The following is a 14,368-nucleotide window of genomic DNA, read 5'->3' as shown; positions in this document are numbered from 1 at the left end:
TCAGGGACCATAAATAGGAACATATCAGACTTACAATAGGTTCAGTTGGCAGAGCTTGAAAGAGATAGACCATCAGAGTGTCTGAAAATCTCATCCAACAAGCTCATACACAAATCTCTGAATCTGATTGCAACATCTAATAGGTTCCAACAGTGAAACCATATCTTATGTTCCTGTTGTGGTGTCTCTTGGTGACTGGATGGGGTTATCAGTGAAAAGTATCATCAAAAGCATGGTACTGTAACTGGAGCAGATGTAACCTACTGATGTGGTCTATCGATCCAGCGCAGAACTTTCCATAGAATTTCTTGGCTCCAAGGTTCCTGAGATCATGGATGGTGTAAGGCCAAAGGTGCAGGACATTGTTCCTAGAGAAGGTGTCCCTCTTTTCAATCACCACCACCTTGGCGCCAAGCAAAGCCAGCTCTATGGCGGCCCGAAAGCCGCATGGGCCACCACCAATGATGAGACACTGTGGAAACAAACAAGTTTGTTTTTTATTGCTGCATATAACTGCTTGGCTTTTTAGAGAACTTCTATAAGTGTAAGCAAAAACTTAATGACCTCACTGCCTCAGTCCACATACCTCAACTTCCAGACCAATCAAAACCAATGTGCATACCCACTCTTCTGGCACAACCACATGGTATGATTTCATCTCCCTACTTCTTACTTCAAACCCCAATCCAAGCCAATTCTAACACAAGCCAGGACTGTGGGTGATGTCTTTACTTGTCCTTCACAACAAAACAGGGTTTATGACTGTACTTTAAAAAGTGTTACCATTTACTTGACTTAATATGGTGTATAAACAGACATATCCATAAAAGGCTTGTTCAAAAGTGGTCATAAAATGGTGAAAACATTTTATCAGTTTTATTATCTGCAATTAGATGCCAAGGGCGTGTAAGGGTGAAGCAAGAAGACTGTATTTGAACACACAATTAATTGCTGCTCTAACTTGTAGGCGTTTGACAATTTCAAAAGTCTTGGCCTTGAGCAATGTAATATTTTAACCATTGATATCCACATATAGGATTTTTTTTCACCTCAGAGGATGTCCGAACAAGGTGCCTTCATAAAACTGACCCTAACCTACATATGCATTTAATATTTCATGAGAAAATTTTCATTTCTGCCATCACTCTTTATCTTGGTCCCAACTTCCTGTGAGATGAGTCAGCGACAAGTGCCCATATTTCCTGTTCTGGACATGATCACTGGAGGAAGTCTTCCTCTCAGCATCACTGTGGGATTCTGTCACTTTACATTTCTACTTTTGAAGACATTCAGGAAGGCGTTTCTGTGCCAGAGCAGTGCTAACAGCAGCTGACCCGCACTCAAAAGCCAAGCTCGAGGATTGAAAATAGAGCTCTAAGAGTCAAACAAAGCACAGTAACAGTTCAAATTATCAATAAATTTAAGGCATTATTTACTGCAAATCTTGCCCTCCACATCTATTGAAATATGTATTATATTAAGTTGTGCGTCAATAATGTCATGACATTGTGAATTTGTGACATCAAGACATGACCAATCATCGACAACCACGTATCGTGAACGATTGCAACGCATTGAGTTTTAATATGCAAAAGTGAATTATACTTTTGGTCTGTTTGTCACACAAAGTTATAATATGGCTTCAGAAGATGTACACAATTTGAAGGCCCATTTTTAATAACCTTTTAATGCTTTTTGTCACTTTGGAACTTGAGAGCCCAAATTAATTTAATGTATTTTGAGTTTCCATTCTTTGGTGAAATATTTATTTAAAACTGTTTTTGTGGAACAAGTCAACAAATCTGTGAGCAATACACTTTAGAGATCAGCACACAATGCGAAATGCAAAACTATGCAAACAAACTACAACTTATGCACCACAATAGCAAAGACCAAGATAAAAACACTAGAAATTAATAGCCAAAGACCCAGAAATTCAGAGATTAGCATTGAAATCTCCTTAACCTGACAATAAACTGCAAAACTAATATTCTTTAGGGTTTCCAATTCTTTCAACGCCTTATCAAGCTCAAATAAGGTCAATAAGTCCAGAGGCACAGTGCAAAACCACCATGCAAAACTCGCTAACAACAATCTCAACATGTATGCTAAGTCAAGTGACCTGAGATTGACTCTTTCATTGACTGCTCACAAAAGTCTACACGATAAAGCAGTGGTCTAGTTAATGCTTAGTAGACTTTAACAGTCTTCCTGAGCTTATAGTAAAACAAGACGACTTATTTTCCCAAGTTAACAATAATAATAGCCCAAACACTAGCTAGCATGCAGCCTCCACATAGGGTAAGCCTAGATTAGCTTGGTATGGCACTCCAGCATAGAGATCATGCCATTCTCATAAGTTAAAGCAACATTATTGAATCACTCTGATGAGAAATCACTTGTGTGGGATTTCAGAGGCAAAAACTCAGTGAAACCATGCTAATGCTAATATTGCAATTCAGATCTCATAAACATAGATATTTCAATGCATGTGCTGCTCTTCTAAAAGAGCTCTAGATAGACAAATCCTGACTCATGTCCTCCTAACCCTTGATCCCTCAGTCCAATGGTCAACTGTAGCAGAAAAATGGCTAAAACTAAATGATACTGATCCTCATTTCCTGTTTTGTTTTAAAAATAGAACGAGCACAAACTTTCCACAAAGACGACCACCGCTACAGCGATCTCTGCCACTATATCAGGCAAAAGTGATTTGACTAACAAATGTGGATATGAAAACGAGTTGCTGTTGTGCTATTTCAATTCTCTTTTGTTGCACAACAGGTATTGACGATTTTAGTCAGAATTCCATAAACGTACACCTGACAAGTTTGTCGTCTTCTACAACAACAACAAATCACCAACTTACCTTGCTGAACAAGCCTTTCAAAAGGCCCTTATTTCTTTGAAGTAATGTCTGCTTCCTCTAAGAAGTGTGAGATTTTAAGGACACGTAATAGAGCTCTAGAGACTTACTCTGGTTTCCGTGCAGGCTTTGCCCTTATTATACTCCTTATGGCTGGCTCTCTTGTCCAGTTTCGCCCACAGGCCTTGGGCCTTCCAGTAAGTGACGGCCGCTTTCAGGCTGCTGTAAAAGCCTCTGTGGTCGGAGGGGTTGAGCTCGAGCTGCCTGCAGAGGATGCTGAAGGCCTGAAGAGTTCCTTTACAGGTAGTGGCCTGCACAAAGTTCTCAAACAGCTGGCCGGCCTGAGACGCACGCTCGTCCTCCGTCTCTCCCATCTCTTTCCCTCTGTTGACAGGGGATTCAGTCAGTGGTTGATTGGCGCTGGCATTCCTTTCCAAGACTGGGGAAAGAAAAGGAACAGAGGGTTTTATCTGTTTCTAGACTGGGATGAAAGTGTCATACATGTCATTATCTGCAATCCACAATCTGTATGTAGGGAAAAACATCCTATATATGGGTATACAGAGCAGTGAAATTACTAAAAATGGTAGGCAGTTGACATCGGCTATTCATTTATTGCTTTAGGGCTCTGATTGCGGTCTGTCGAAGCTGTTCGTATATAAAGGTCAATCATCTCAATAAAACATCACTGTCCTTATAAGAATTAAATTGGTGCTACTAAATTTCAGAAAGATCAGGGTTTTTTAAACTGGTGCCCAGGGGTCTGTGGAAAAGGATTTTTAAAAATTTTCCATTCATCAAATCATTTGGTTTGTTATATAACACTAACTCAAATAAAAGTAAAATACATAAAGTAAATAAAGAAGAAATTAAAATAAGTGATAAAAGAGTATATAAATGCATATAAAAAAAAACTTGAATTGTCAACTTAAAAAAAAGTTAATAGTAAGCAATTATTTAGGAAATATATATAAAAAAATTAGAATATTTTAGAAAGAGGTTGTCCCATGTAAGGGTATTATTCTATTTAGCATCAAAAATGTCATTAAATGACTAGTCGACTGCTGGACAAATAATCAACCATCCTAACAATGTATGTCAATCTTTGCTTATCTGGATCATGCCTTGTAAAACACAGTGAATTGCATTCTGTCCTGAAGTACTGCTGGTAAATCAAATGAAAATGACAAAAACACAGGAGTCACGTTTACTCTAAGTCTAGCACTTGATAGGATTACTGCACGCGGAGCAAACGGGACAGAACAAAAGAAAATTCAAAATCAGGACACCAAGATTGGCCCAAGCCAGAAAACGACTTTCATGCACAAAGAGTGGCCTTCACAATCTTCCAAATGTCTCCTTTCGTTCAGTGCAGGACAGTGTGAATAGGTTTGAATGGCATGAAGGTGGGACTATCATGCATTGCTCAATGTGTCCAGGTAAATTCAGCAGGTGAACGGAGAGTTGATTTGAGAGTGAAACCAGGAGCACAATGATATGTTCATGATTTGAATGAGTGTCGTCGGACTTGGAGGTCATCTGAACGAGTGAGAAAACTTGCCAAAAGCTCGAGCTCAAAAGCTTTGAAATCTGGCAGCTGACGAGAGCTGCTCATTTATCTGCAGTGGCATTACGCATTAGCTGCTCTCTCCCGATTCATTTGTGCAGTCACATCCTGTTTGTTAACATTTTCACTGGTACCATTCACCCTCCAAAAAAACACGCACATAAGAGACAAGACTGGAGTAATGATGCTAAAGACATTTATAATAAAAATAACTTGACCCAAATTTCTAGTAGAATTCAGGACCAGATTTTTGTGTGTCACCAATGGTCAGTGCAGCCAATGCAGTGTGGGAAAGTTCCCATTGCTAAATTTAACCATGCTGAAAAGGCGTCAGGGGATATTTCTTCAAGCAAGGAAAGTTGCCTGGCACAAAATCATATTATATGCGAGACAAACAGCAAGATGGACCACATTTAGAAGCTACAAATCATATTGTCTTTACTGATCAGAAGGACCAGCCTCTCGACAGATGTCTGCAAGCAACCTATGCCATTGCCTTCAGAGATATTTTTCAACAGGATCATGCACATAATCCCGTCTATCATTAACACACATTAAAAACTAGTTCATGCTAATGTAACTGTGCCTCCCAAACATGGACTCCGACAGCTCAGACATGCAGTCTTAGAAGGTCTTGACGGATTTTTGCAGGAGCTTCAGCTTTGAGAGAACCATCAAAGTGTTCGTACGCATCACAGTGGATTCGGCAGAAAGCAGCACCACTTAAAACTGGAATTCCAGAGGCAACATTCCTACACCACTAAGATTATTCATGTGACATAGGAGCACACAAAAGGGAAATTAACCTCCTCTATTATTCTCACCAGGGCTGCATTTATTTATTTTAAAAATACAGTAAAAACTGTAATTACATTTGATTTTACAATAATTAAAATAAACTTTTTTGTTTGAATATATTTTAAAATGTAATTTATTCCTGTGATGGCAAAGCATCATTACTCCAGTCTTCAGTGTCACATGATCCTTCAGAAATCACTCTGATGAGTTAGTGCTGAAGAAACATTTATTATTATTATCAATGTTGAAAACAATTGTGCTGCTTTATATTTTTGTGGAAACTGTGATACACTACCATTCAAAGTTTGAGGTAAGTACGAAAAAAATAAGATGTTAATACTTTTATTCAATTAAATTGTTTAAAAGTGACACTAAAGACAAAATATTTATATTTCAAATAAATGCTGTACTTTTGAACGATTCATACTGGGAAAAAAAAATCTGAAGGATCATGTAAAAGAATTAAAATAGTAATTAAAAATATGTGTGTGTATAAACATACAAAAAACTATTTGTAAGTGGTTTTCCTCATGGGGACAAGGTAAGAAAAAAAAAAAAACTTGGTCCCCATAAAGTAGGGTTTACCAGGAACACACACACATTCACACACAAACGGTCGTTCATGTTTGTAGGGAAAGTACACCCTAAAGAGTCAATATAGATCAGTAGTTGCCTGAAGTGTTACCGTACCAGCAAACAAAAGTAACCGGAGAGCAATGCTGCTGTCTAGGAGAGTTCGGTTACACTGGCTGAAGTGACGTTCTTTATTGTTAGCTAGTTGACCTATAAGCAAGCATAATATATTATGTATTTATTTCATGGCATTGGTCAATATTGGATATTTAAAGCATGCTCATTTCCTATATTTTTAGATTTAGATTACATTGGCCATCATCTAAAACTCACTTATAAAGTTGATCTTTAAAAACTTTAATTTAATAACACCGTTAAATATAAAATGGCATTTCTTAAAATGAAACAAAATAGTATAACATTTTAATATCTAGTATATTAAACTATTTTATTTTGACATGATTGCACACTTTGCCAGAACCCCGAGAAATAAAACATTTTAAAAGAAATGTCTCAGATGTTTTATTCCTTTTTTCCCCAACTTTTGGAAGACCACAGTCAAAAGTGCATTAAAATAAAAGTGTGATTTTCTGCACAGTATTTCCAGAGGCAGGATATCTCATATTGCATGAGGTCCAAGTCCTTCCTGTTTGTGCACTTTTTACTGCTTTGTGGTGGACAAAGAATTCAAAAGGAGCCCCTCTAGATCATATCAGTGCTAAAATCTTGGCACTTTTTAGGATTTCAAAATATGGCACAATATCATTGGCAAACATATGTAGAAAGAAAAATGCAAAGGAGAAAAAAACAGCTATTTTGAGATCATGGTTCTTGAGAATGATAAACAATCACTCTTGCTCAAACAAACTAAGCTGCAAAACAGCACAACTTATACATTAGGCATAATGAAGGGCAAGATGTAGGTCAAACCCGTAATGAGTTCTCTAGAGTAACGTCTTCAGTAGATTTGGTCGAGCGACATTGAACTGGGCAACACCCATGTGCAACCAGGAATCCTTAAGCCATCAAAATCAACACCAGGCCTACAATTCCCAATAAATATTAGGGGTGGTTAATCTGTCTGATTTCCCGATTCGATTCGATTACGATTATTGAAGTCCCGATTCGATTACAGTCGATTTTCGATAATTAACGATTCTCGATTCTCGATTATTGATTTTCCATTTCACAACAGTAAATTCACTACAGTAAAAATCACAACAATAACAAATTATAACAAACTTCAACATATTCTGAATCTCTATTAACATAAAATACGGATGTCCACGCATCACATGTTACAGCTATCCTACCCGCTTTCTTCAGTGATTCCATGACTTCAGTTTTGGTCTTGTTGTAGAGTGTGGGGATCGCTGTGTCTGTAAAATATCTCCGAGATGGGACGTTGTATCTCGGCTCCAAAGTGTGCAACATAGTGCGAAAGCCCTGGTTCTCAACGACTGGATGCAAATCCTTGGCAATAAAAGTTGCGATTGATTGTGTAATGCCCTTGGCCCTTTCCGAGCCGGGTGGAAGCTTTGACAATATTGTTTCCACGCTTCAGAGTTCCGTCTTTTGCGTTCCGTCAATATTACGTTATTATCGATTTTCAAAAACAAAAAAAACTAAAAATTTTTTTGGGAAAATCGATTTTTGCCATTTGTGAATCGATTCAGAATCGTCCACGTCCGCATCGCGATGCATCTAAGAATCGATTTTTTTCCCCACCCCTAATAAATATATAACTGATACTGTGGTTATGCAAAAAAAAAAAAAAAAAAAAAACACATTGTGAGGCATTTACAGACCTTCAGAGGAAAATTGGCCTTTGAACAAGGTCTGAATATTTTGTAGGGTAATACAATTTTATACTATGTTGCTTTTGTACGATTGTTAAGAAATTTGAGAAACGATGTATATACCAAATACAACTTGTTGCACATTAACAAATCTTACTGTACTGCTGTATTAACGTTATGGAAGCCAGTTTCTGAATGAGAGAAAAAAAATAAAAAATAAAAAAAATTTTTTTATATATATATATATTTTAGGTAATTGACTCATAATCACAACTTTATACATCACTGCTCACAGTCAAAATTGCCAGTTTATATCTCACAATTCTGACTTTATATCTAACAATTGTCACTTTATATATCACAATTGCACCTTCGTTGCTAACAATTGACACTTTCTCACAATTGCCACTTTATTGCCCACAATAACCTTATAGATATTATTTATATCTCAAAATTGCAAATATATAGCTCACAATTACCTTAGATATTATCTCAAAATTGCCTAATATATATATATATATATAGTATATATAGCCACTTTATATTACAAATGCAACTTCGTTGCTAAAAATGGGCACTTTCTCACAATTGCACTTTATATATTACAATCGCGACTATATCTAACAATTGCCAATCTATAGCCCATTTCAATTGCGACTTCATTGCCAACAATTTCCAGTTTCTCAAAATTGCCACTTTAAATCTTCATTTCCACAGCACTTCATATCTAACAATTGCCAATCTATAGCCTATTTCAATTTCCACTTTCTCAAAATTGCCATTTTAAAAATCTAAATTTAAAATTTATACCTCACCATTGCCATATTATAGTTGCGACTTCATAACAATTGCCACTTTATATCTCACAATTGCGACTTTATTGCGCACAAATCACAATTGCCACTTTTGTGTCGTAATTTTGACGTGTGATTTCTTATAATTTCAACCTGAAATCTCTCACTGTTACTTTATATTTCTTTTTAACATTTTCTCCTACAATTGCCTATTTTATTTGTCACTCTGAAGCAGACACAGGCTTCCATATAAAGTGGATACGCTCTTGGAGAAACATTCTGGAGATCCTGCTCAGAATAGACAGGCCTCAAGTTTCAAGCACTGCCATGGTGTGATTCTATAGCCGTCCAGCAATGTACAGCAGGTTCAAAGCCTTGACATCAGGCTAATGAAGTCCTGGGGTAAATAATCCTAGTTAGGCTGGGCAGAAAATCATTTGCAGAATTTGCCTAAACGTTAAAAAACAGAATCATCTTCCCCTAAACATTCTAGGGAACTGCCAACTATTCTCCAGAAATTCTGACAGGGACTGAACCTTGCAGACATCAAGATTACTGGCAGCATCTTTAACTGATCCTGTTGTGTGCATGATATGATCCTTACGATAACAAACACACAACTTTCCACTTCCTCTAACGTTCTCTAGCTAGCCCACTGGGAAGCAGAAGGAAGAATTATAATGGAAACATGCATGAGGTATTTAAAGACTGTAAAAGTGGTGCTGATCCAGACAAGCAGGTCTAAATGAGTCAAAAAAAAAAAAAAAGTATTTCCGTTACACTACAAGAGGATGGCCAAATTAAACCATGTATTCATTAGGGTGAACGGATTTAGGTTGGATATGGTCTTACAAACTCCCATTTTACTAATGGAAACCTCTAACTAACCTTTGCCATGACCAAAAACTACATATAGCATCTTAGGTTAATTAAAATAAGTAATTAATTTAAATGAATTTAGTATCAATCCTCAAGATATCAAAAGTCAACATGAAGCAACTTTAACAGGTGTTCAGATTCTCCTCTCAGCTGGGTAGTGAAAAAGTACAAACCGAGTTGAGAAGCATTATTTGTTCTGCATGAACCAGCTGGAGTCTGATCAACCAGCCGGTTGGGTTGTTTTATTGTGAACGGCACTAACAAAATCCAATAGGTGAACTTACGCAATTACATGAAAAGCCGTATCTTACAGAGACTGCCATGTTGCGATATACTACCCACATGAAACGCATGAGAGGATCTGGCAGTTCAAGAGGAACGGGGAGGCTGTTATTTTGAGAGATGTCCACAGTGCAGTAGATAAACTTTCAGCATTCACATCTGTGGATAATTGGAGTCAAGCCATTTTAACTGAACTTCTACTGAGTCTTCTCTTAAAAAAATCCCAAATAACTGCCTTAACAGCTCAGATGATCTCCAACAATATTTGTGTTAGAGTCATTTCCCTATCCACCTCATGATCCTCTCTACGACTTTATATCTCATAATTGTGACATCATTGTTTATAACTGTGTAACCATCTCACAATTGCAACTGGGGCTGCACGATATATTGAATATACACTGTAACTGTTATATGTTTTGGTTCTGTTTTCCCTGTTCGCCTGTATGACCTAGTTTCCTAGTGTGTGTCAGTTTGTTCCCTTGATTATTCCATTCACCTGTTGTCCAGTTGATTTACTCATTAGTTCCACTGTCTATTTAAAGGAACACGGCAACTTTTTGGGACTTTAGCTTATTCACCGTATCCCCCAGAGTTAGATAAGTCCATACATACCATTTTCATCTCCGTGCGTGCCGTAACTCTGTCTGATGCACCCAACGCTAGCCTAGCTTAGCACAAAGACTGGAGGTAAACAGGTCCAGCTAGCATACTGCTTCCAATAAGTGACAAAATAACGCCAACATTTTCCCATTTACATGTTGTGATTTGTATAGTCACAGCGTGTACAAATAACAAGGTCACATAAGACACCGCCATCTTCTAACCGCATATAAGAGCCATTTACCTCCTGTCTTTGTGCTAAGCTAGGCTAGCGGTTGGTGCGTCAGACAGAGTTACGGCACGCACGGAGATGAGAAGGGTATGGAGCTATGGACTTATCTACCTCTGGGGGATACGGTGAAAAAGTCGGTGTGTTCCTTTAAGTACTGTCTTCATTCAGTCAACTGTTCGGTGTCGTCTAGGTTAAATGGTTGTGATGTTCAGTTTCCCTGAGTGTTCCTGTGGGTTTTTGAGTTAAAGACGGTTTCCGTGAGTTCTCCGTCTTCATGCGCTTCATACAGCTACCCTAGAAATACATCCATTTGAATCAAATTAAAGTGTGATGGTTTAACATTTGAAAATAAAATTAAGATTACTCAAAAGTAAATAAGAGTAAATAATAATAATCTTCCAGCTTTTTAAAATTATTTTATTTTGCACTCCCCAACAAAAAAAAAAATCACCCCACTCATTCAAGAATAATTTCCTATTCTTTCCAAATATAGCTATTTAAGTTATCTAGTGAATATTCCGGTATTTCTTCATATCGCAATACATAATCACAGAACAAGTAAATATTGCAATGACAGTTTTTTTCCAATATCGTGCAGCCCTAATTGCGGCTTTATATCTCACAATACCGATTTTATTTATTGCAACTTTACTGTACCTCACAATTGCGACTTTCTCACAATTGCAAGTTCTCTGCAGATCTTTGCTGTCTTTCTCTGTACTCAGGACAGCCCTTATAAGTCAATGGCATATTCCAGGAAGCAGGGATTGTGTAACAGTATCGTTTTGCCCTATAGGCAACAGAGGTACAACATATTGAAAAGCTCTTATAAACAACCACATGATCTGCAAGAGACTATAAACGGATCAAGAGAAGCATGGTGCACTTGTACATTGCGTTATGAGAACCCATATAAACTAGATGGTGTTAAAGTTCAGCAGCACGGCTGGGAATTTAGGATACTGACATACTAGTCTTAAAAAAAGAACAAATATTTATCTAGACAACTTGAGTTTCATTACATATTAAACTAAACACACAAATACAAAAGAAACATCTGCAGAGGCAATAATCAAGTTATTCATCAATTGAGACATATTTGATGCCAGTCTGAGCCTGTTGATCTCTACAGTCTGAGCAATACACACCAACAATGAGTAATCCTGGACAACAGGGAGAGAAAAACAACACTCTGGTCTAACCAAAACTATTCATGTTTACATATCACAGAAGTTAGGAAACTTCCATCAGCATGAATAATCACAATTGGAAAATTACTGATCAACACAAGTTTACCTGAGAACAGTCATAACTAAGACCATAACTAACTAACCGTGTTTTTGAATATTAGCTAGTTTCTAACTGGTAGACCATCTTTCAGGTAGATTCCCAAAAGGGAATGTTGTCATTTTAGCTAGTGGCTGTATCAGGCAAAAGATAATGATAAAAAAAATGCTTTAGTGCTGTATTGGCATTATCTAGGAGATAAACTACAAACTAAACCCTGACAGCTGACAAGCACTCCAATAGCTGTAGTCAATTATTTACACCACTCTTGAAACTAACCTGGCTAAGATGTAATCAAACACCCGACTGGATATCCAATACAACCGTGTTAACAAATTTGTCAATTCATTATACTAATATAATTATCATAAAGCAATTATACATAGCATAACGAAACCTATTTATTTATGTTATAATATAACAATGTTTTTTCCATAGGCTATGTATGGCAGCAGTGTATCCTGTCAATGCAGCGCGTGCCCAATATAGCGTCACGTCTAGTTTCCCAGCAGCTCGTGCTTTGACGCGCTCAAATGAAGTGTGCAACAAACTTACTTTTTCCGCTGTAATGTGACTTTGGGCTTCAGCGACAGCCGCAGACTCTTATTGACAGCGGTCGATATTATCCGTATACAGTATCTGACCTCTGAAGTTTATCTCGCTGAGAGAAATGTTTGTATCTTATGATTCCATCCACCCGGTTGTTGATATAGGTCGCCCTCGCGACTCACTGGCTCTTTATGCCCTTTATAATTAGAGGCGGCGCTTCCCATGACGCCCAATGGGAAGTTCAGATCAACTTGGATGGCGAATCCCACTGTTGATCAGCCGTCTGACTCTGAACTTTACTTTATTCTATGGAGAGACTGTCTTGAGGGTTTGAGCTGAACGAAAGATGTAATTGCAATGCTTTCAACAGTAAAAAACAAACAAAAAACAACAACTTTAGACGTTCAGGTTAATACAATTTGCTCTTGTAAAATATTATATGGGGAGCACATCGATTGTAAAACGGCGTTTCATTAAATACGAATGGAATTTTACAAGTACACATTGCACAACATATTGTGCATTAATGATGGGAATATTCCCAATTTAAAAAAAAACCGCATTGTGTAGTTTTTACTTATATATATATATATATATATACACACACACACACACACACACACACACACTTGAAGTTGTTCTGCCCTGTAGCTGTCCTACAGACGCCTCATGATCCAGGCACCTGACCTGCTCGAAGTAAAATATGTCCTTTATCAAGCACTCTAATTTTACCAAACTCCCGACCCAGACCATTAAAAGACGATTTTTACGCCAAATTCGATTTTTCTCATTCTTTTAAATGTTATATACAATATGCTACTATACTACATCGTATTTGAGTCTTGATAAACATGATGAACATGCATTTTGTCTTACCAACAACAGTAGAAGAGTTCTGGCTCAAACGCCAACAGTTTAATCGCACACATGCTGGCAGGTGTTTCATTAGCACAGCGAATCACAGCGGCGAACGAGATCTTGGACTCTGTCGCCATCTACTGGACTCTTAAAGGATGTGCACGCTCAATGCACTTTGAGAAGAGGTGCCAAATGGAAGTGCAATCGGATGCGTTCATTAGACTAGGTATTTGTACCAACAGCAAAAGAAAGAAAAAACGAATTCATGTTGAAACAACAAGCAGTGGCGGATAAAGACTCTTTGGTGTCTCTTCGGTTATTATTACTACTATTAGTATTATTATTATTACAACTTTCATTTCCAACCAAAATCCAACGTCTGCACGACGTCGGATGTTGACGTCAGTCTGACGTTGGGTTCTGACGTCAACCCAACTTTCAGTTTGCAACAAACTGAACTGGGACACATACAATTTCAAAAAACAATCCCCCGGTTTCACAGACAAGGCTTAAGCCTATAGTCCCAGACTAAAATGCATATTTGAGCAGTCTTAACTGAAAACAGCTTTCACTGACAAATGTCAGTGCCATTTTGTCTCAAGATGCACACGTGCAGCACACCAGAAATATTCTTCTTCTAAGGCATATGAATAAATAAATAAAATGTAAAAATTTACATTCAGTATTATTATTTTACTATACTCAAAAGCAATTAATATTAATAAACGTATCTGGCAACAGAAAGGTTACATCAGTGTTAGCTCAAGTAGAACAATTTCTTACAAAATTAGGTTACCACTTTTTGCAATGTTCTCTATAAATTATTAATTATAACTTGTGAACCCAAATGTTATAGATAACCTGCTGCAAGTATGCAACATTAAACATTTTAGAACTAGTGAACCCAATTGTTACAGGCATAATATAATAAACATCTGTTTCACTCCAAGATACGATATAAATTAAACAAAGCATGCTGCAAAATATATAGGCCAATATATAAAAAAATAAAATAAAAAAACTGAACTAAATCTAGACAATTGAAAAATTAAATGCAAACATGCTGAGGTTTTAGACTGGTCTCCCTATAACATAATATATATATATGGTTTTGTGAAGTTTTGAACTGAAAATAAAATGTAGGCTAAATATAGTATTTTTAATGTTTTAGGAAGAAGTTTCTTATACTCATCAAGCCTGCATTTATTTAATCAAAAATACAGAAAAAACTATAATATTGTGAAGTTTTATTAGTCTAGCTACCATTTAAATTAATGGTTA

At 37.0% G+C, this 14,368-nt stretch overlaps 1 protein-coding gene across 7 annotated transcripts in view; it reads right to left on the bottom strand.

Annotated features, from left to right (window-relative positions):
* mical2b (microtubule associated monooxygenase, calponin and LIM domain containing 2b) overlaps positions 1-12,435 on the bottom strand; it is a 44,645-nt gene extending 32,210 nt beyond the window's left edge. For all 7 annotated transcript variants that reach the window (XM_079602858.1, XM_079602852.1, XM_079602853.1 and 4 more), the window contains exons 1-3: positions 12,236-12,435; positions 2,977-3,305; positions 265-472 (exon numbers count right to left, since the gene is read on the bottom strand). In XM_079602858.1, coding sequence (XP_079458984.1) covers positions 265-472; positions 2,977-3,240 — 472 coding nt within the window. In that variant the 5' untranslated portion in view covers positions 3,241-3,305; positions 12,236-12,435. The remainder of the gene's footprint in view (positions 1-264; positions 473-2,976; positions 3,306-12,235) is intronic.
* Positions 12,436-14,368: the final 1,933 nt, after the last annotated feature.

Source organism: Phoxinus phoxinus (genome assembly GCF_949152265.1).
Source record: "Phoxinus phoxinus genome assembly, chromosome: 25".
NCBI lineage: Eukaryota > Metazoa > Chordata > Actinopteri > Cypriniformes > Leuciscidae > Phoxinus > Phoxinus phoxinus.
The sequence above is the reverse complement of the archived record's forward strand: the minus strand, read 5'-3'. Positions and strand labels throughout refer to the sequence as shown.